Source organism: Oncorhynchus mykiss, chromosome 4 (genome assembly GCF_057628025.1).
Source record: "Oncorhynchus mykiss isolate SJ-2025 chromosome 4, ASM5762802v1, whole genome shotgun sequence".
NCBI lineage: Eukaryota > Metazoa > Chordata > Actinopteri > Salmoniformes > Salmonidae > Oncorhynchus > Oncorhynchus mykiss.
Window position 1 is genome coordinate 70,647,463 of NC_143025.1, and position 24,290 is coordinate 70,671,752.

Here is a 24,290-nt window from a genome sequence, read left to right on the forward strand (position 1 = left end):
TGTATTTATGAAGCTATTTTTACATCAGCAGATGTCACACAGTGCTATACAGAACCACAGCCTAAAACCCCAAACAATGCAGATGTAGAAGCACGGTAGCTAGGAAACACTCCCTAGAAAGGCAGGAACCATGTATGAAACTTAGATAGGAACCAGGCTCTGAGGGGCGGCCAGTCCTCTTCTGGCTGTGCCAGGTGGACTATAAGAGTACATGGCAATTGAAAGCCAGATTGGAATAACCATTGGAGTAACCATTCAATGATATTCAGCATTCATTTGTCATATAAATATACAATGAATATACAAAACATCAACAACACATGCTCTTTCCATGGACTGACCAGATGAATCCAGGAGAAAGCTATGATCACTTATTGATGTCACTTGTTAAATCCACGTCAATCACTGTAGATGAAGGAGATGAGACCTTAGACAATTGAGACATGGATTGTGTATGTGCCATTCAGAGGGAGAATGGGCAAGACAAAATATTTAAGTGCCGTTGAAAGGGGTATGGTAGTAGGTGCCTGGTGCACAAGTTGTCAAGAACTGCAACGCTGCTGGGTTTCACACAACAGTTTGCCGGGTGTATCAAGAATGGCCCACCACCCAAAGGACATTCAGCCAACTTGACACATCTGTGGGAAGCATTGGAGTCAACATGGGCCAGCCTCCCTGTGGAACACTTTCGGCACCTTGTAGAGTCCATGCCCCAACAAATTGAGGGTGTTCTGAGGCCAAAGGGGGGGGGGGGGTAGAGGGGCAACTCAATATTAAGGTGTTCCTAATGTTTGGTATACTCAGTGTATATTGCATATGAGATCTTAAACTACACATGGTATAACCAGCAGAAAGGGGAATGTCTACAAGGCACTGATTAATAAAAAAAATAAAAAATTAAAGAAGCAACTGCATCCTATACATTTTCACCACTGAAGGGAAACTCTTCAATGCACCTTAGGTTACATTTATACCTGTATTTTAAAACAGATCCAAGGATGTCAGCTGGTTTAAAAAATAAAATCGGTGCATTGTCAAATGCAAAGACATAGGAGAAGGAAATAAACAGATTTCCCTTTTAGGCAAATTGTGTGTGGGGGAGGGAAGAGGAATATCGTGCAAGGCTATGAAAATATTTGCTAAAGCAAAAATAGGTAATCCTTGTAAGGTCATAATGATGAAAAATTAAACACACACCAATATCAGTCAATTCCTGTTGTTCCAATGTAAAAAATAATAATAATAATAATTAAACCACACATTTCAGTCAAACAAATGTCATACTGTAGTTTATGTACAGTAAGTAATTCCCCAGTAAAACCAATTGTCAGCTACAAAGTGATCATTGGTTTAGTGGCATATATATAACAAGACATTTCATGATTGTCACTTTCTATATACAATATAACCTATAGCTGTGTGCATTACATATCAAACAATTACTTTTGCTGTTGTTTTTCTATTTGTACTGTATGCACCACATATCATTTAAAGCACAACTATTATAATTGTGGATGGGTAAGGGATTCTGAAGCTGGACAAGCGTCACCCCATTTGGGCAAACGGCTCAACTCTCTTATCTGTTCTGAAGAATGTATACAAATGGCAACGATCTAACATGTAATAGAAGTCAAGGATGTATAACGCTGATTCAGTTTTATTTTCTATGTAAAGTAATTTATGTGCACCATAATAATTAGCTGCTGGTGCTGAAACATTGTATGTTCTTTTTTTATGAAGTATAACATCGTAATGCTTTACTTTAAATAAAATGTGTCTTCATTTTTAAGAAATAAAAAGAAAACCCAGTTACATAAAAAGAGAAAGCAAAAATAATCAGCTTGTTTATAATCTGTTTTGAAACATAAAGAAATATATTTGGCGATCATGTTACTTTTGGTAATAAGAGTAATAACAACCAAGCTATAAATCACACTGCTGCATACACACCATAACAAACCCCCAAAATGTTTTGTAAACCCCTTGGAAGACCTCATTAAAAAAAAATATATATATATATATATATATATATATATATATATCGCACTGCAGCCTTTGGAACCCTGAACATTTTAAATGGCACTTATTTCCTCAACCCTCTCAGTACATCAAAAAGATGAGAATGAGAAGTCCATTGTTCATAGACGTTTGGCATAGTTATTACAAAGGACATGGTCACGGATATCACCCCACCCTCCGTTTTTCATATGGGCCTTGTGCTCCACTGAATCTGCATTTGTTAGGGCCAGGGACTGAGGGAAGAGGGAAGCTTTGGCAAGCTTAAGGGACACCTGTGCTTTCTTTAGGGCCAGCTCAGGGCGACAGGCCTCCTTGTTCTGGTGCAGCCCACAGTTACCAGTATGGAGAACCCTGGACCCCTGGGCCACCAGCACTTTGAGTGGCTTGGAGATGCAAGTCCCTGACAGGTGCTGGAGGGTCCAGTCCCAGTTGTAGTCATCGTAGGAGCAGAAGTCATTGTTGCACCCCATTAGCTTGTAGTACACCTCTCTGGAGATGCCCATGCCAATGTTGTGCTTGGTAGACATCCACCCGGCAGTCTGCACCTTGTTGCTGAGCTTAACAAATTCTGCCATGCCGTTGTAGTTGCCTAGTGCCAACATGTCACAGTCAGGGCAGCTGCTCTTCCTGTATTTAACCATCTCCTTGAAGAGGTGGTAGAGGTCGGGCAAGATGAAGTTATCCTCCTCGAGGAAGACAACAAAGCCACTGTAACCTTGCAGAGCCTGCACTCGCTCCCACACAAAGTGAAGTTTCCACCACCAGTGGTGTTTGGTCTGTGTGATGGAGGCGTCCCTATAGTGGCCATATGAATCTGGATGCTCAGCGTTGAGGCATCCTGTTTTTAAAGCATCGTCCTTGGATATGTCTCGTGGACAGTCCCGTGAATCCTGCCCAGGAAACTCACTGGGATAGAGCTGTGTGCTGTAGGGGAAGTATATTTGCAAGACCTTGCAGAAAGTTATCCCTTGCACTATGTAATTGATTTCCTCTGAAAAATAGTCGTGGCTGAAAATCAGCAGTAAGTTGTGGACCTCAGCTGCATTTTCCAATGACTTGATGAGTATTTTGAGGTAGTCTGGTCTGTTGTGAACCTGAATAACCAGGACCAATTTAGTCTCCCCAGGATACTTGTTCGCATTCTGAACGTATTGCTTGTAATTGGCATTGTAAATAGACTTGATCAATTCTGGAACAGAACTGTAATGAAACTTTGCCTTGTCATCAGGCAACATGTTTTCCTGAGCGACAACACCCGTGACTTCATCAGAAATGAATACACGTGTTGTGATCATGACAGTGGCAATAATAAAAGAAACACCAAGGATAATGAGCAGGTTCTTTTTGAGAAATCGTAACCTCATTTTCGTAACGTTAAAGGCAGCCGTTGTATACAATAATGATGGTTTGAATCACCTGACTATTGAAAGCGTCCTCATCTTGTTTGCATTTGCCATTTTCGATGGAACCCAAATGCAGCAGTTTCCACAGAACGTTACAAACTGGTACGCGAAGAAATCGTTCGTTGATGATGACTCTTTTTGCTGACACGGATCTGTCAGTTCGGTTGATCGATATCATCTGTTGCTATTGCTGTTTAGAAGTTTAGCGATCGGGTGTATCGCCTGTGAAAAGTAACAAGATTATGAAATAATGTAGTATTCTCTATGTCAAACATTTTAGATTTGTTTCCATTCATGAAGTTAATTTACAGTGGTTGAGTTGACTTACCAAGAGCGAGGTGTCATGTATCACTACAAGGCTATCCGGAAGAGTGTTTTAGGACTTTGGACTGCCATATAATGAACGCGTAACAACATTGAGTGCTGACGTGTCCTATTCAGCCAACAGGAACAGGCAGAATTCTTGGTGAACGAATCAGTGACCTATCTATGCTTATGTATTACGGGACCTACACTATAGGCTACATCCATGACTTTTGAGAAGATCTGTTGAGAGTAATGGTATAGTTTATGCTATTCAGTGTTATATTAATTCAATTAAGAATGAGTTTCCAGTAATCAGAATATTACATTTTGTATAATTCGGGCATGTTCTTTCTTATGTCCAGGCCAGTGGCGATTTTAGCATGTACATCTTGGTGGGGTCCCCCCCAAAAATGTGGGATCCATGCCAGCAAAGCCACAACACAACACTAAACAATACATGAATTGCACTATCCCACTGCTCCACCTGGCTATCAGCGGAGCCTTGTCTGGCAGCAAAACAGTTAATTCAGCCTCATTTACTGCCTTTAAAAAAAACATAGCTGATATGGCTGACTTGCTTAAGCAAATGTGGTTTCTACTGACAATTGAGATGTACAAACTATGGCATAAGTGGACGACAAGCGGATAAGAGACAATCAATCCGTAATTTTGATTAAATCCTTCATGAGCAAGTTAGGACGGACATAGTCAATATAACTATTTGTTCAGCACTTTTGAAATGTACATCGACAGAATTCAGAACATGGGCTGTTCCTGTAGTGTTCTCACTGTACACCAAGTCAGAACCGTAGGATAAATAAAAGGGGCATATAAGCAGACAATGAAAGCTCTTACAATATCCGATGATTACATTTCTCAAAATGTCAGAACATGAAGGGAAATTAAGAGGAGAAAATAGACCAAATGATTAGGGTGAGGCACATGGGCTACTAACAACTTACTACACAATATTAGTATTAGTATTACTTTCTTAGCTACCATATACATATCTCTCTGGCATATTACATAATTTATGCAGCAGCATACATGTCACGTCCTGACCTTAGTTCCTTTTTTATGTCTCTATTTAAGTTTGGTCAGAGCGTGAGTTGGGGTGGGCATTCTATGTTTTGTTCTGTGTGTTAGATTTCTATGTGTTTGGCCTGGTATGGTTCCCAATCAGAGGCAGCTGTCAATCGTTGTCTCTGATTGAGAACCATACTTAGGCAGCCTGTTTTCCCACTATGGGTGATGGGTAGTTGTTTTCTGTTTTGTGTGTCTTCACCTTACAGAACTGTTTCGTTCACTCTCTCGCTGTTGTTGTTTTTTTGGTTATTGCAGTGTTCAGTTTATTTATTCAAATCAACATGGACACTTACCACGCTGCGTTTTGGTCTGATCCTTCCTATTCCTCATCCAAGGACGACAACGATCGTTACAATACAAGACATTTTTGAACATACAAGACCTTGTTGTGCTGTTGCCACTTGAACGGGAAGGCAGTCATTTGTGGGTATATTTTGTCATCAAACATTGTCATCGAAGTCTGGCATTCTCTGGATTTATGGTGCTTTCAAGACAATTGGGAACTAGAAAAACAGAAGGTTGAATCATGATGACGTCAGTGATCTTCAGGTCGTGGCTCTAGAAAGAGGCCCGAGTTCCCAATTTACAATTCCGAGTTGAATGAAAGTTCAAAACGTATTTTCCCAGTCATAGCTCACTTTTCCCTAGTTCTCAGTTGTCTTGAACTCACAAAAATTAGATTTTTCAGTTCTGTTATAACAGTTGTTTTGAGCGCGGCACAAATCATGCTTCATTGACAGCATAGCCAATATTGAATGTTTATAATTTTAAACTAGGAAAAGAGACCCTTAATCTTAGATTTGGGACCACACAGCCACTCCACTGAATAGCAGGCTAATGATTGCTTTGCTATGCTTGCAGTTAGCCACTGATTCCTTCCAAACCACTCATTGTTGAATTTGCGATTTCCAACTTGTTGTGTAATGTTTATGTTGAATGGCCGATGAGCACCGATACGGTTTATCTATAATTTCTCTTGATTATTTCTCTTCATATGACAAGGATTAAAAAGGATTTGCCAGTAGATTGTCGACTTGATTCATGATGACTGTATGATGTTGACATGATCAGTCCAATCAAAGCGACTGTAGATATAACGTGATTAGATGATTTATCTGTGGCCAATGACCTTGAGCCTTCTTGGATGGACACTTCTACTGTAACTCTATGGCAGCCCCCAAGGCGCTAGAATCTTTTAAAGGTCTACCCTTAGGCGGTGACATAGTGTCCCCATGAGTGACAGAACACTGAGACAATGCTCCGTATTTTCTTCTGGCACCACCAAAGAAAGCACTGAACATGGCTGAAACACCAGCATTGTGGAGCTTACTTACTCAAGAAAACAAATAAGAGACCATGTTTGTATGCAGCTTTATTAACTCAATGATATATATATATTACATTGTTTGAAAACTGATATGTGACACATGTTAATGCCAAAACAATATGCAAAATAGGCAACAACAAACCAGAGGTGGGGCTCAAAACAGGCTCTTCCCCACCTCTTTTTATATGTGATGCTCTAAATGACAGGTCGCCACTGGTCCAGGCTATGGCTTGTGCAAGGATCTCTTCAATCAGGTTTGACTGGTTAAAGCTGCCTGGCTGGTATGAATGAGACGTGCCACACTCACATGGAATGTATGTGTTAGGGGTTGTTGATTACAGTAGTTAGGTGCCGAAACATACTTGTTAGGGTTACAAAATGAAAACACGACTGTTTAAGCTCTCACGAAATGTTCCAAAGACAAACGCTTCTCTCGTCAAACTAGAATCGCCTTTAACTATTCAATCCAACATTCAACTATGTCATGGTATATGTCTGCTGTTGTGCCCTTGTAGCCTTCCACACTAGTCTATTACATAGTCTATTACATAGGGTATTCCACCAGGCGGCTGTGAAATTCTCTCCACAGTTTGATGACATTCCAGAAGGCAGAGAAACACCCATATCCATATGACAATAACCACACAAACATTTATATGGAGTTTTGTTTTGGATCCCATAACAGAAAGGGGATCTGGGGTGGATCTGTTAACGCCTAACCCCACCTGGCACCGCTGTCATTTGTCTCTTTCCCCCACCCAGACCAAATCAGCATGGTCACACACCAGAGGTACCAGTCCTCGCCCATATAACCAACTTTCTGGGTCAGACAAAAGCCTAAAACATTTACATGAATCACAAGTTGCTAAGTAAAGTTGTTCATAACTTTCACCTGTAGATGGCAACAGTAAACAACAAATACAGTACCTAGACCCGTTATGCACTGCTGTATCACATTTTGTTATCCACTTCCCCCATTACTCTACTTTTTGTTTCTAACCAGGGATCCAGCTCCTTGTGTTCTGTACTATGACTTATTGTTCTCATTATAAGCATTCATTCATGTGCATGAATCAACTGCATTGGTTATCATAGCCAACAGAAAAAAATGGTTATAACCTAGCTGGTTAAACAGCAGTAAGGAATTGACTCTGCAATTAAAATGTAATGATTTGTAATGATATACAATGCATTCAGAAAGTTTTCAGACCCCTTGACTTTTGTTACGTTACAGCCTTAATCTACACACAATATCCAATAATGACAAAGCGAAGACAGGTTTTTAGACATTTTTGCAAATGTATTAAAAATAAAAAACAGAAATACCTTACTTACATAAGTATTCAGACCTTTTGCTATGAAACTCGAAATTGAGCTCAGTTGCATCCTGTTTCCATTTATCATCCTTGAGATAATTGGAGTCCACCTGTGGTAAATTCAATTGATTGGACATGATTTGGAAAGGCACACACCTGTCTATATAAGGTCGCACAGTTGACAGTGCATGTCAGGGCGAAAACCAAACAATGAGGTCGAAGGAATTGTCCCTAGAGCGCCGAGACAGGATTGTGTCGAAGCACAGATCTAGGGAAGGGTACCAAGAAATGTCTGCAGCATTGAAGGTTGACAAGAACACAGTGGCCTTCATCATTCTTAAATGGAGGAAGTTTGAAACCACCAAGACTCTTCCTACAGCTGGCCACCCGCCAAACTGAGAAATCGGGGGAGAAGGGCCTTGGTCAGGGAGGTGACCAAGAACCTGATGGTCACTCTGAAAGAGCTCCAGAGTTCCTCTGTGGAGATGGGAGAGCCTTCCAGAAGGACAAGCATCTCTGCCAATCAGGCCTTTATAGTAGAGTGACCAGACAGAAGCCACTCCTCAGTAAAAGGCACATGGCAGCCCGCTTGGAGTTTGCCAAAAGGCACCTAAAGGACTCAGACCATTAAAAACAAGATTCTCGTGTCTGATGAGAAACCAAGATTGAAGTCTTTGGCATGAATTCCAAGCGTCACATCTGGGGGAAACCTGGCACCATCCCTACGGTGAAACATTGTGGTGGCACTATCATGCTGTTGGGATGTTTTTCAACGGCAGGGCCTGGGAGACTAGTCAAGATCGAGGGAAAGATCAACAGAGCAAAGTACAGAGTGATCCTTGATGAAGACCTGCTCCAGAGCCCTCAGGACCTCGACAGGGTTAAAGTTTACCTTCCAACATGACAATGACCCTAAGCACACAGCCAAGACAATGCAGAAGTGGCTTCTGGAAAAGTCTCTGAATGTCCGTGAGTGGACCAGCCAGAGCCCAGACCTGAACCCGATCAAACATCTCTGGAGAGACCTGAAAATAGCTGTGCAGCAACGATCCCCCTCCAACCTGACAGAGCTTGAGAGGATCTGCAGAGAAGAATCGGAGAAACTCCCCAAATACAGGTGTGCCAAGCTTGTAGCGTCATACCCAAGAAGACTTAAAGCTGTAATCGCTGCCAAAGTACCCTTTGTCTGAATACTTATGTAAATGTTATATTTCCGGGGGGGTTTTGCAAACATTTCTAAAAACCTGTTTTTGCTTTGTTATTAGGGGTATTGTGTGTACTTCACATGAAACAAGCTCACAATCCCTCTGTGCCTGTAACTTTAACCACATGAGACATGACGCTGATGTATTTAATTTAAAGGTTGGACCAGTGTTTCAGGCTAATTTGTGGTCTCAGTCACTGAAAAGTTGGATGATCACATACATTCTCTGAGCTACACACAGCATGGGATCAGACACAACATCTCACAAATGTTTGTTTTACCAAATATGTGCATCATGTTTCAAGGAACCTACATAGTCTTTATTTAAAAAAAACATCCAAGATGGAGTAGCAGTGCAGACGTGGTTTGTTGTCCTCTCGTTTACTTTTTATATATTTAGTCTCTTTTTTGTATATATTCCAATTTAATTTTTAAATTAAATATACCTTCCGGTAACCCGCCTCACTCAACGTGACACGGATCCGCTATTTTTTTAGACCTTATAGCCATAACTTTCATCAGAAGGTAGCCAGCTAATTATCTAAGTTACTAGCCATTTAGTCATTGTTAGCCACTGCTAGCAGCCTTTACCCTCTGCTCAGGCACCAGCCGTTTTTTTAGCCTGGATAATACCTGCCAGCTTCTGACTTTTTTTCTCCACTACAACGTCAGATTCCTGCCGACCATTGATCATCACAGCTAGCTATCTTCAACTGAGTGACCCAGCCCAGAAGCTAGCCCTGAGCCAGGCGCATCTCCCGGCTAGCAAACAAATTCCCACAACTACAATACCTCTTTCGCCATCTGGCCCGGTCCCGTCGTCGACACGGCGCCCCGCTGTACCACCACGACTGGTCCGCAGACATAATTGCATCAGCTGTGCCTTCAACCGGCCTTTGCCGGACGACGGAGCAGACACTTCTACTTACCCCAGACTGCTAACTTTAAACGCTGTGTCTCCCGCGTGCTAGCCTAGTAACGACTACCTAGCTGCTTCCCTGTTTCCTCTATTGCTTCATCTGCCCATTCATCGCCATCTTACCTTGTTGTTGACTTAGCTGATAAGCTGTTGTTGTCTTACCCGTTGTTGACTTAGCTGGCTCTCCCAATCAACACCTGTGATTGCTTTATGCATCGCTTTATGTCTCTCTCATATGTCAACATGCCTTGTATACTGTTGTTTAGGATAATAATAATTGTTTTAGTTTACTGCGGAGCCCCCAGTCCCACTGTACATGCCTTAGATACCTCCTTTGTCCCACCTCCCACACATGTGGTGACCTTACCCAGTATAACCAGCATGTCCAGAGATGCAACCTCTCTTATCATCACTCAGTGCCTGGGCTTACCTCCACTGTACCCGCACCCCACCCTGTCTGCACATTATGCCCTGAATCTATTCTACCACGCCCAGAAATCTGCTCCTTTTATTCTCTGTCCCCAACGCACCAGATTACCAGTTTTGCTAGCCTTTAGCCGTACCCTCATCCTACTCCTCCTCTGTTCCTCGGGTGATGTGGAGGCTAACCCAGGCCCTGCGTGTCCCCAGGCACTCTCATTTGTTGACTTCTGTAATTGAAAAAGCCTTGGTTTCATGCATGTTAACATCAGAAGCCTCCTCCCTAAGTTTGTTTTACTCACTGCTTTAGCACACTCTGCAAACCCCGATGTCCTTGCCGTGTCTGAATCCTGGCTTAGGAAGGCCACCAAAAATTCGGAGATTTCCATGCCCAACTACAACATTTTCTGTCAAGATAGAACTGCCAAAGGGGGAGGAGTTGCAATGTATTGCAGAGATAGCTTGCAAAGTTCTGTCATACTTTCCAGGTCTATGCCCAAACAATTCGAGCTTCTAATTTAAAAAATGAATCTCTCCAGAAATAAGTATCTTACTGTTGCTGCCTGTTATAGACCCCCTCAGCTCCCTGCTGTGCCCTGGACACCATATGTGAATTGATTGCACCCCATCTATCTTCAGAGTTCGTTCTGTTAGGTGACCTAAACTGGGATATGCTTAATACCCCAGCAGTCCTACAAGCTAAGCTGAATGCCCTCAATCTCACACAAATTATCAAGGAAACCACCAGGTACAACCCTAAATCCGTAAACATGGGCATCCTCGTAGATATTATCCTGACCAACTTGCCCTTCAAATACACCTCTGCTGTTTTCAATCAGGATCTCAGCGATCACTGCCTCATTGCCTGCATCCGGTATGGGTCCATGGTCAGAAAGACCGCCCCTCATCACTGTCAAACGCTCCTTAAAAGACTTCTGCCCAGCAGGCCTTTCTAATCAACCTGGCCCAGGTATCCCGGAAGGATATTGACCTCATCCCGTCAGTCGAGGATGCCTGGTCGTTCTTTAAAAGTAATTTCCTCACCATCTTAAATAAGCATGCCCCTTTCAAAACATGTAGAACTAAGAACAGATATAGCCCTTGGTTCACTCCAGACCTGACTGCCCTTGACCAGCACAAAAACATCTTGTGGCGGACTGCAAAAGCATTGAATAGTCCCCGCGATATGCAACTGTTCAGGGAAGTCAGGAACCAATATACACAGTCAGTCAGGAAAGCAAAGGCTAGCTTTTTCAAACAGAAATTTGCATCTTGTAGCTCTAACTCCAAAAAGTTTTGGGACACTGTAATGTCCATGGAGAACAAGAGCACCTCCTCCCAGCTGCCCACTACACTGAGGCTAGGCGACACGGTCACCACCGATAAATCCATGATAATCGAACATTTCAATAAGCATTTCTCTACGGCTGGCCATGCTTTCCTCCTGGCTACCCTAACCCCAGCCAACAGCACCGCACCCCTCGCAGCTACTTGCATCCCCAGCTTCTCCTTCACCCAAATCCAGATCGCAGATGTTCTGAAAGAGCTGCAAAACCTGGACCCGTACAAATCAGTTGGGCTAGACAATCTGGACCCTCTCTTTCTAATATGATCCACCACTATTGTTGCAACCCCTATTACCAGTCTGTTCAACCTCTCTTTCATTTCGTCCGAGATCCCTAAAGATTGGAAAGGTGCCGCGGTCATCCCCCTCTTCAAATGGGGTGACACTCTAGACCCAAACTGTTACAGACCTATATCCATCCTGCCCTGCCTTTCTAAAGTCTTCAAAAGCCAAGTTAATAAACAGATCACTGACCATTTCGAATCCCACCGTACCTTCTCCGCTGTGAAATCCGGTTTCCGAGCTGGTCACGGGTGCACCTCAGCCACGCTCAAGGTACTAAACAATATGATAACTGTCATTGATAAAAGACAGTACTGTGCAGCCGTCTTCATCGACCTGGCCAAGGCTTTCGACTCTGTCAATCACCGTATTCTTATTGGCAGACTCAATAGCCTTGGTTTCTCAAATGACTGCCTTGCCTGGTTCACCAACTACTTTGCAGACAGAGTTCAGTGTGTTAAATCGGAGTGCCTGTTGTATGGATCTCTGGCAGTCTCTATGGGGGTACCACAGGGTTCAATTATCGGGCTGACTCTTTTCTCTGTATATATCAACGATGTCGCTCTTGCTGCAGGTGATTCATTGGGGATCGACTTCTAGCAGACGACACCATTCTGTATACATCTGGCCCTACTTTGGACACTGTGTTAACTAACCTCCAAATGAGCTTCAATGCCATACAACACTCCTTCCGTAGCCTCCAACTGCTCTTAAACGCTAGCAAAACCAAATGCATGCTTTTCAACCGTTCGCTGCCCGTGCCCGCCTGACTAGCATCACTACTCTGGACGGTTCTGACCTAGAATATGTGGACAACTACAAATACCTAGGTGTCTGGCTAGACTGTAAACTCTCCTTCCAGACTCATATCAAACATCTCCTATCCAAAATCAAATCTAGAATTGGCTTTCGATTTCGCAACAAAGCCTCCTTCACTCACGCCTCCAAACTTACCCTAGTAGTAACTGACTATCCTACCGATCCTCGACTTCTGCGATGTCATCTACAAAATAGCTTCCAATACTCTACTTAGCAAATTGGATGCAGTCTATCACAGTGCCATCCGTTTTGTTACCAAAGCGCCTTATACCACCCACCACTGCGACCTGTATGCTCTAGTCCGCTGGCCCTCGACATATTCGTCGCCAGACCCACTGGCTCCAGGTCATCTACAAGTCTAAGCTCCACCTTATCTCAGCTCACTGGTCACAATAACAACACCCACCCGTAACACGCGCTCCAGCAGGTACAGTGCCTTGCGAAAGTATTCGGCCCCCTTGAACTTTGCGACCTTTTGCCACATTTCAGGCTTCAAACATAAAGATATAAAACTGTATTTTTTTTGTGAAGAATCAACAACAAGTGGGACACAATCATGAAGTGGAACAACATTTATTGGATATTTCAAACTTTTTTAACAAATCAAAAACTGAAAAATTGGGCGTGCAAAATTATTCAGCCCCTTTACTTTCAGTGCAGCAAAATCTCTCCAGAAGTTCAGTGAGGATCTCTGAATGATCCAATGTTGACCTAAATGACTAATGATGATAAATACAATCCACCTGTGTGTAATCAAGTCTCCGTATAAATGCACCTGCACTGTGATAGTCTCAGAGGTCCGTTAAAAGCGCAGAGAGCATCATGAAGAACAAGGAACACACCAGGCAGGTCCGAGATACTGTTGTGAAGAAGTTTAAAGCCGGATTTGGATACAAAGAGATTTCCCAAGCTTTAAACATCCCAAGGAGCACTGTGCAAGCGATAATATTGAAATGGAAGGAGTATCAGACCACTGCAAATCTACCAAGACCTGGCCGTCCCTCTAAACTTTCAGCTCATACAAGGAGAAGACTGATCAGAGATGCAGCCAAGAGGCCCATGATCACTCTGGATGAACTGCAGAGATCTACAGCTGAGGTGGGAGACTCTGTCCATAGGACAACAATCAGTCGTATATTGCACAAATCTGGCCTTTATGGAAGAGTTGCAAGAAGAAAGCCATTTCTTAAAGATATCCATAAAAAGGGTTGTTTAAAGTTTGCCACAAGCCACCTGGGAGAGACACCAAACATGTGGAAGAAGGTGCTCTGGTCAGATGAAACCAAAATTGAACTTTTTGGCAACAATGCAAAACGTTATGTTTGGCGTAAAAGCAACACAGCTGAACACACCATCCCCACTGTCAAACATGGTGGTGGCAGCATCATGGTTTGGGCCTGCTTTTCTTCAGCAGGGACAGGGAAGATGGTTAAAATTGATGGGAAGATGGATGGAGCCAAATACAGGACCATTCTGGAAGAAAACCTGATGGAGTCTGCAAAAGACCTGAGACTGGGACGGAGATTTGTCTTCCAACAAGACAATGATCTAAAACATAAAGCAAAATCTACAATGGAATGGTTCAAAAATAAACATATCCAGGTGTTAGAATGGCCAAGTCAAAGTCCAGACCTGAATCCAATCGAGAATCTGTGGAAAGAACTGAAAACTGCTGTTCACAAATGCTCTCCATCCAACCTCACTGAGCTCAAGCTGTTTTGCAAGGAGGAATGGGAAAAAAATTCAGTCTCTCGATGTGCAAAACTGATAGAGACATACCCCAAGCGACTTACAGCTGTAATCGCAGCAAAAGGTGGCGCTACAAAGTATTAACTTAAGGGGGCTGAATAATTTTGCACGCCCAATTTTTCAGTTTTTGATTTGTTAAAAAAGTTTGAAATATCCGATAAATGTCGTTCCACTTCATGATTGTGTCCCACTTGTTGTTGATTCTTCACAAAAAAATACAGTTGTTATATCTTTATGTTTGAAGCCTGAAATGTGGCAAAAGGTTGCAAAGTTCAAGGGGGGCGAATATTTTCGCAAGGCACTGTATATCTCACTGGTCATCCCCAAAGCCAACATCTCCTTTAGCCGCCTTTCCTTCAAGTTCTATGCTGTCAGTGACCGGAACGAATTGCAAAAAAATCGCTGAAACTGGAGACTTACATTTCCCTCACTAACTTTAAACATCACCTATGTGAGCAGCTAACCGATCGCTGCAGCTGTACGTAGTCCATCTGTAAATAGCCCACCCAATCTACCTACCTCATCCCCATATTGTTTTTATTTACTTTGCTGCTCTTTTGCACACCAGTATCACTACTTTACACACCATCATCTGCTCATCTATCACTCCAGTGTTAATCTGCTAAATTGGCCTATTGGCCTATTGGCTATTGGCTAAATTGGCCTATAATTGGCCTACTATGGCCTATTTATTGCCTTACCTCCTCATGCCATTTGCACACACTGTATATAGACTTTATTTTTTTATATTGTGTTAGTGACTGTACGCTTGTTTATTCCATGTAACTCTGTGTTGTTGTTTCTGTCGCACTGCTTTGCTTTATCTTGGCCAGGTCGCAGTTGTAAAGGAGAACTTGTTCTCAACTAGCCTACCTGATTAAATAAAGGTGAAATCAAAAAATTGGAGAGTGGTGAAAAGGTAGCAAATGTATCTCATAGACAGTAAGCTTTGCGTGTAACGATTGGGATCTCTTTTCTGTGGATTATGAAATAAGGAACTGAAACAAATAACCAATCAAGCATGATACATGTCATGTTTTTCTTGGTACAATAGGTGCAAGTACAATAACCTCTCACATCAGATTGGATATCCGTATATCTACACAGCAGGAAGACATTACATAAAAAAAAACATCTAAATTCTGCAAGCACTTGTAGTAAGGGGGTTCAGACAAGTGACTTGCAGTTTGGCTACACATTGTAAATATGAACAAGCTGGAAACTCTCTGTCTCTCCACATCTCTCTCTCTACCTCTCTGAGTTTTTGTTTTGGAAACAGCTTAACTGTTTCATTGTTCAAAAGGCAGTTCTATCCCGTGGCTTTTTGAGAAAATACATAGAACAATCACCCCAGTCATGCACGACTTCCTTCTGCCAAAAAAATGTGATTTCACCTCCTAACTACCAAAGCAAGTAAACGTTTTCAAGAGAAAACATCTATGTCGGATTTTTTTCTCCCAATTATGTAATCCTGTATCTCTATTTACATGGGTATGAAGCAATCGTTTCACTGACTCTGGGGCCAAATTTCAAATGCATTTTTTTCCTCTGTCACATCCTGATCTGTCTCCACCCCCTTCAGGTGTCGCTTGTTTTCCCCAGTGTATTCATCCCTGTGTTTGCCTTGAACTCAAGCCTGTCTGCCACTTTGTACCTCCTGGACTCTGAACTGGTTTTGACCTTTTGCCTGTCCACGACCATTCTCTTGCCTACTCCTTTTTGTATTATTAAACATCTTAGACTCCAACCATCTGCCTCGTGTCTGCATCTGGGTGTCGCCTTGTGTCATGATATCCTCAGAGGCACCAGAATTCTTTATGCTAGTCTTTCCAAACCAAATACATCTTAACACTTGTATGCCTATATTAATGACACATTCTGCTATTGTGCGGACAAGAGATGAAAGAGGTCATACTTAATGACCATTAATCATTTTATTGTGTATAAAGGCTCTCTTGATCATTTCGTTTTTAGTTGAACCAAACCCCAATTTTAAGGTAACAAATGAAGGCCTTTTATCCCAAAATGTTGCTGTCTTTCTTTTGTTTCCAGATATGCATGGACTGAAACAAGTCAAACAGATTAGCAATATTCATATATATATATATATATGATCTTCTCTCTACTAGTAGTATTTACAGTGGGGAGAACAAGTATTTGATAACCTGCAAAATGGTCAGTGTTTCCTACTTACAAAGCATGTAGAGGTCTGTAATTTTTATCATAGGTACACTTCAACTGTGAGAGACGGAATCTAAAACAAAAATCCAGAAAATCACATTGTATGATTTTTAAGTAATTAATTTGCATTTTATTGCATGACATAAGTATTTGATCACCTACCAACCAGTAAGAATTCCGGCTCTCACAGACCTGTTCGTTTTTCTTTAAGAAGCCCTCCTGTTCTCCACTCATTACCTATATTAACTACACCTCTTTGAACTCGTTCCCTGTAAAAAAGACACCTGTCCACACACTCAATCAAACAGACTCCAACCTCTCCACAATGGCCAAGACCAAAGAGCTGTGTAAGGACATCAGGGATAAAATTGTAGACCTGCACAAGGCTGGGATGGGCTACAGGACAATAGGCAAGCAGCTTGGTGAGAAGGCAACAACTGTTGGCACAATTATTAGAAAATGGAAGAAGTTCAAGATGATGGTCAATCACCCTCAGTCTGGGGCTCCATGCAAGATCTCACCTCATGGGGCATCAATGATCATGAGGAAGGTGAGGGATCAGCCCAGAACTACACGGCAGGACCTGGTCAATGATCTGAAGAAAGCTGGGACCACAGTCTCAAAGAAAACCATTAGTAACACACTACGCCGTCATGGATTAAAATTCTGCAGCGCACGCAAGGTCCCCCTGCTCAAGCCAGCGCATGTCCAGGCCCGTCTGAAGTTTGCCAATATCATGCGCCTCATCACCCTCCCCACCACCTTACATCCAGCTTTAGCCAGAAACTCAGTCACAAGCAGTATCATCTGCTGATTCAGGTAGTTCTTTAATTGTAACTTGAATTGAGTTCTGATCAGTCATGCATGACTTCAAACTGAACTGATTATTTTCTTTCAACACATTTCCCTCTGACTGTTATTCCTCTGATCATATACAAATTTGGCTTTGATTGACACTTTATATTTTTCAATATTAAGTTGCTCTCATACCTGTGTAGTAACCATGTAATTACTATAGTAACAACAGTGTTATTACATAGTATATGTAAAATAATCATTCAATTGCAAAAAAAGGACAGTTCAGAGATCACCACATTAAATGTAATGTCAACAAGCTCATGGCAAGCTATTTTACTATACATTAATTAAATTACAGTAACCCTGAAAAGAATGAACACCGAAAGAGTGAATGGGAGATTTTAATAGATCCAGAGGCCACAGCGGTGGATCGTCTTTCCAAATAATGCATTTTCCACAGGGCCTTATGGTGATGGAGACGAACTCATCATGCACAATACCACAAACGGATCCTACAGTGTGTGACATTCTCTTTGGACTTAAACAGCTGTTTCTAGTCAGAAATGTCTCTAAGCAAGCCAACCAGAGTGAAAACAGTGGATGGAACTGGGCCACAGAGTAGCACCGAGCCACACGGAAAACGGCAGTGTGGTAGAAAGCTGAGCTGAGCAGAAACAGCTGGAGACGTGCCCCTCTGACACTTGCCCTGTTGTGTGTGTGTGTGTGTGTGTGTGTGTGTGTGTGTGTGTGTGTGTGTGTGTGTGTGTGTGTGTGTGCACACGTTCAGTGTTTAGGTGGTGGTATCACTTTATAGTGAGTTTTCATAGTATTGACATCGCTTTTACAGTAGCCTATCACACAACTAATGTGTAATGCAAATTAATGATAAAAGAGTGAAGGTTTGCCTACGTACTTCTTTTAGTAAGCTCCACACGGCATTGGTCCTACTACTGCAGGTAGAAAATGCATACAAATTTAGGCCTTTCTGAAATCCAGCCATATACACAACAACTTTTCATTTTGCACACAAGAAAGCACACAATGTTGAAGAGAAGCCCCACGAAGACTGGTAGCCCAAGATACGCTCATTAAAACAGCACACACCACACACCGTAACCATCGATTCAGGACCATGGACAGAAGGCTACCGCCAGTCAGATGAAAGGATATGTCACGACTTCCATCGTTGATCCACTTTTCATTTTCCATTTGTTTTGTCTTGTTTTCTTACACACCTGGTTTCCATTTCCATCCTTAATTGTTGTGTATTTAACCCTCTGTTACCCCCATGTCCTTGTGTGGAATTGTTTGTTTGTAAGTGCTTGTACGTTATGTTACTGGTGCGCGTCGGGTTTTGTACCCATGTAGGTTATTTTTGTATTGCCGTGGGTTTTGTATTAAACTGCTCCGGCTATTAGGTGCCGAAGATGTGGATGTTGATTAAGGCAGCCCCCTGCACCTCAGACACATTTCAGTTGAAGGCATTCAGTGGCACAACTGACTAGGTATCCCCCCTTTCCTTTCCAATTTCAGCACCACCGGAGTGGACATCCAGAACAACAGGAGCACTGCGCCAGGGCTCACCTCAGAGCACAACTAATTAGGCTACATTGGTCATTGTCCCTTAACCCTTCAAATAAAGCAAAGCTGTATATCCATCACTGGCAATTAGACCCGCAAAAACAAGAAGCCTAATGACATTAATAATCACAGATAAATCTATTAAGTAAAAAGCAAAAGCTATACATTACATAACTTTTTTGGGGGCCAAACAACCAGTATGTTGTTACATGAGGGAAAACCAATGAATAAATAATTCTGTAACAGCGGCCACAGCCATAAATGTTGTAGCTTACTATTTAGAAGAGTTGCAACCTCCTCGATGCTATGTTGAACCTCATGAGAAGCTTCTGATTTCATTCTCCTTCCTGGCAAAATGTACTTGTTAGGTCCCTCTCAAATGCAAGATGAACAAGCTTCGCTTTTCATTGATGTAACATGCTCTGTGTTCACTGAATACATTCTTCATGGTGGAGAAAGAATTTTCACACATTGCTGTAGGTGCCCCAAAAATGTTAATAATGTTTCAGTGCCAATAGAACAGTTGGCATTGCTGACAAACGCCGTTGTATCTTTGATGAACACTGAGTGGGGTTCTTTTGTTGTTGCTGGCTGTGGTTGTTGCTGGCTGTGGTTGTTGCTGGCTGTGGTTGTTGCTGGCTGTGGTTGTTGCTGGCTGTGGTTGTTGCTGGCTGTGGTTGTTGCTGGCTGTGGTTGTTGCTGGCTGTGGTTGTTGCTGGCTGTGGTTGTTGCTGGCTGTGGTTGTTGCTGGCTGTGGTTGTTGCTGGCTGTGGTTGTTGCTGGCTCTGGTTGTTGCTGGCTGTGGTTGTTGCTGGCTGTGGTTGTTGCTGGCTGTGGTTGTTGCTGGCTGTGGTTGTTGCTGACTTCACTTCGCAAGAATGTGCGAGCCACAATAAACTCTGCTTCCACTGGTTCAGTTCGTTAGTTGCTAGTTGCTGGGGTAATGGAGGTGCAGGTGGTTGTTGTGATGTTACCCTCATGCTGCTGACGCTAGGCTCTGGCTCTTCTCCATCTTGTTGGTCAGCAGGCAGTGAGGGGGATGGGCGGGTATTACATTTGATGCTAGGCTCCTCAACCTCGGTGGTCAGGCCTGCTGCAGGTAGCTCTTGACATGGTGGTCCTCAGTTTTTTTTTTATCTTGACAGTGCCCAGCCATTTTCGGATATCCATGCTGATCAAAGTTAGCCAACTAACTATAATTATTCAGCGCATCGCTACCAAAACTTAACGAAGCAAGTAGATACTAGCTAGCCTATTGCTAGCTGTTGCTGTCTGCAAAAGGGAAGAAAAAAAATCCCTCTCTGTGAGGAAAACCGCCTGTAGTTAGGAATCCAAATGAACTTCCTAAACAAGGTATGACATTGCATGGCTAGGTGCCCAATGAAAATATATTTTGGGATTTTAACTACTAAATATTAAATTATTACATCCCCCCTTTCTCACCCCTCTTAAGATCATGAACACACACAAATAGCAAATAGCCTTTGTCCTTGTCTGTGTTACTGGCAGGCCAGGCAGCGTTACATTGGCAAAACGGGGCAGGGTAACTCATATACCATTTGTTATGGTTATCGGGAAACAAAACTGGGGGGCACAAATTCTATCTAGGAGGTGTATGCCCGGCTTTGCCACCCTCTAGAGCCGGCCCAGGGGAAGTCAACCAGCCGATACAGGTTACTCAAAAATTATTCACACATTGTAGTCTTCTGTATTTTAAAATGTGTACCAGTTCAGAGTCCAGGAGGAACCGAAGGGTAGACAGGCTGTAACTGCATTCAGAGGTGGAAGAAGGATCGGACCAAAGTGCAGCGTGGTAAGTGTTCATGATGTAATATTTAATGAAACGAACTGAACACTGAAATACAAAACAATAAAGTGAACGAACCAAACACTCACACGGAAAACAAACACCCACAAACCAAAAGTGAAACCCAGGCTACCTAAGTATGATTCTCAATCAGAGACAACTAACGACACCTGCCTCTGATTGAGAACCATACTAGGCCGAACACAAAAACCAACATAGAAAAACAAACATAGACTGCCCACCCCAACTCACGCCCTGACCATACTAAAACAAAGAATAAAATAACAGAACTATGGTCAGAACGTGACACAGGCTCGAGGTCAGGGCAGGCAGAATGGTCAGGCAGGTGGGAATGGAGTCCAGATAACAGGCAAGGGTCAAAACCGGGAGGACTAGAAAAAAGAGAATAGAAAAGGAGTACGGGAAAACACGCTGGTTGACTTGAAAACATACAAGATGAACTGGCACAGAGAGACAGGAAACACAGGGATAAATACCAGGGAAATTAAGCGACACCTGGAGTGGGTGGAGACAATCACAAGGACAGGTGAAACAGATCAGGGTGTGACAGCATCTGCATTCATCAACTTTTGTGTGGTTATCCTTAAATACATTTCCAGACTTGCCCAGAGAGAAATGTTAATGTTGTCAATTGTGTATTCTAGATAATGTTTTATTTGAAAAAAAATCACCAAAATTGCATTTGACCTACTTCTTTAGTATTTTACAGATAGAAAATGAAAAAAGTATTCATCCACAATCTGATCTGGACAAATCCAGTCCTTGCGGGTCTTAGCATAAATATTTTATATTTATAAATATAACACTTCATCCAGTGTTCAGAAAAATGTAGTCAAAACTACTACAGCTGTGAGACAGCAATGTTGAACTGTTACCCAGTCTTATGAGTCACAGAGGGGGAGGAATGTTTAAAAGCCAGCAGATAGGAGCAGTGTGACTAATGTGAAGAAAACAAGAACATTACATTTTGGGGATTAAGAGCAGCAGTTCTTGAGAGAAGAAGATCCACTTACGGATGTCACAGAAGACAAATGTTGACCATGGCGACTCTCCTTGTCACTTTCTGACCTTAGTTCCTTTATTATGTCTTTGTGCTAGTTTGGTCACGGAGTGAGTTGGGGTGGGTAGTCTATGTTCTTTTTTATATGTTGTGTTTAGGTGTTTGGCCTGGTATGGTTCTCAATCAGAGGCAGGTGTCGTTCGTTGTCTCTGATTGAGAATCATAGTTAGGTAGCCTGTTTTCCCCATTTTAGTTGTGTGTGATTGTTTTCTGTGTCTCCACCAGACAGAACTGTTTCGTTTTTGTTTCTGTCTTTCTCCTTGTTATTTTGTTTTTGGTGTTCAATGTTAATAAATTATCAACATGGACACGTACCACGCTGCATATTGGTCCGATCCTTCATACTCCTCGTCAGAGGAAGACGAAAACCGTTACACTCCTTGGTAACAGCTAAACAAAAGTGTAGACTCTAGAGATGGCATAATGAAGGACCAATAAGAACTGTGGAGGTTTTAGACATTTGTTAAGTACATTCAATTCAATTAACATGTTGAACATATTGAATATGATGAATACATTAGCATTTTGGTTCAGTAAACCACACGTGATAGGTCACTTTTGTCTGGACCTGGAAACTTTAAGATTTACTTCTGTGTGGGAGTGGGATAACATAGTCTGCTCGCCACAAGACTATCTGTGTTCAAACTTTGTCAGTCTCAAATGCAGCACCTCTGCCATGATCTTCTGGCCAATGTGCGTAAAAAGGGGAGGGAGGCAAATCCAGACTCATTGTGGAGAAGAAACATCAGTTTGGCCAGAGTGATGTGGATGGTGTGGTGGAATTATTGTAATCAAAATGAGAAACTTTTAGATTTCTTCAAAACAATCAAACTTTATTATTTAATTAGTGCAGTAATGGAGCTGGTCGGTAATCACCCCTGGAGGTGATCACTGAGAACTCAACCTGCTGGTTTGAGCCACAGCATTTTATAACAAAGTCCATCCTCCTTCAGTCTACATGACAAAAAAAACAGATATATAGAATGGGTCACAAGGTTAAGAGTTGTAAGAAATATACTTATAATTCACAGCAGACAGTATCTGCTGTAAAATGTAAAAACTGTCATTGTGTAGACACCAGGGTCTGCCCCCCCAACTCCATACTGGAGCCATCTCCCCCTGGTACCCCAGTACAGAAACATGAACTCATGCTCTAGAATGCGGTGTCACCCAAAGACATCGTAAATCTCCTGTCCATGTTAAATCTCCCAGAGGCCCACTTTCAGTTCACACAGACACAATAGAGTTATAAGAACCCTCTATTATGTTGCAGAAAACAACCATTTGATGCAATTACAGCATTGTAATATAATCTTGCAATTTTGCTCTCACAACGGGTAGGCAAGCAAACAGACTTTCCAAAGAGTGTAGTAACCTGTCACATTACATAACAGAAAAGTTCAAACTAACCAGATTTAAAACACCTCATAGACCACTTGTCAATTTGTCTCCTTTTGACAGGCTATTGTATGTTTTGGGGGACTTTTTTTCTGCACCCATCTTGCCAATATTTTAGATAAAGAGGGAGGAACTGAGGTAGCTACAATGAATCATGCCATGGTCCTTTAAGATACAGTATGTATGTGGGAGAGCTTCACTACATAGGCCTGGCCGATGTATAGTTAGTTACAGCTTCTACCACTCTGTGCCAGACAGTAAAATCTTGAGACCGGCCACCTTTTAACCCTGAGATAGTGTCCTATTTCCTTATATAGAGAAGTGTCCTTTATGGATACATTATGGATTAAGTGTTTGTGATTTCTCCTTGCAGTTGGCCTGAGGAACCAAATGCACAAACATACAAATTCTCAGTAAATTCGTGAAGTGTCATCACATGGCGCACTTCAACAGAGTTTACTTTGAGTTAATGGGATGCAAAGGTAAACTCATTGCTCTTTCCTAGGATTGATATTTTGCCAAATGTTTCAACAGCAAATCAGGAGACAGATGATGGAGGATTCCTGAAGGAAGCATCTGGCCCTGTTGAGGAAACGCCAGCTTCTACAGAACATGCATGGCTTGTGTGAGAACACAACACTAGCGTGGTAGGCCAGTGACTGCTGTGGAGAGGTTCTAGGAAATCTTTCCAGACCAGCCAAGGTTACCAGACCAGCCAAGGTTACTGAACATCAACAGCTCCACTCTCATAATTCATCATGGTCTGGAGGGGATCCAAAAAACCCTAAGCTCGTTTTGGTTCTGAAAATGAATTGATGGTCAAGTTGATTATAGACTTTAGTAATATGGAAGGAATTATAACTACTGTATGCATAATGACTACCAATACGTCAATCTCAACAAAATCAAATTCCTTTACTCTCATTAGACTGAAACTTTACCAGTTGAAAGTATGCATAAATACAAGATATTATTGTATTACAAGTTCAATTTATTAAAACAATTGAATATGCAAATGTGGCAAACCGTCCTTAAATATGTGCTAATTTGCATATTTTGAGAATCTGTTTTTCCAAAACATTTCTTCAAGGCAGAATTATTTTTGTTTTGTTGTGATAAGACACTCAATGGTCAGACTTTACAGATTTGTTTATCAAAATATTGTAATTTCATGGAATTATATACAAAAAAAACACTATTAACCTGTTGAGTGTAGGGGGCAGTATTTTGATGTTTGGATGAAAAACGT

At 42.1% G+C, this 24,290-nt stretch overlaps 1 protein-coding gene across 1 annotated transcript; it reads right to left on the bottom strand.

Annotated features, from left to right (window-relative positions):
* Positions 1–2,013: 2,013 nt before the first annotated feature.
* LOC110522294 (alpha-1,6-mannosyl-glycoprotein 2-beta-N-acetylglucosaminyltransferase) lies at positions 2,014–3,890 on the bottom strand. Its single transcript, XM_021600565.3, has 2 exons — positions 3,751–3,890; positions 2,014–3,644 (listed from the first exon to the last, which is right to left on the bottom strand). Exon 2 carries the CDS (start codon positions 3,381–3,383, stop codon positions 2,139–2,141), a length of 1,245 nt encoding a protein of 414 aa, XP_021456240.2. The 5' UTR covers positions 3,384–3,644; positions 3,751–3,890; the 3' UTR covers positions 2,014–2,138.
* Positions 3,891–24,290: the final 20,400 nt, after the last annotated feature.

What these genes read in the sequence shown, in the direction of transcription:
- LOC110522294 (XM_021600565.3), bottom strand. Translation starts at nt 3,383, where the DNA reads ATGAGGTTACGATTTCTCAAAAAGAACCTGCTCATTATCCTTGGTGTT.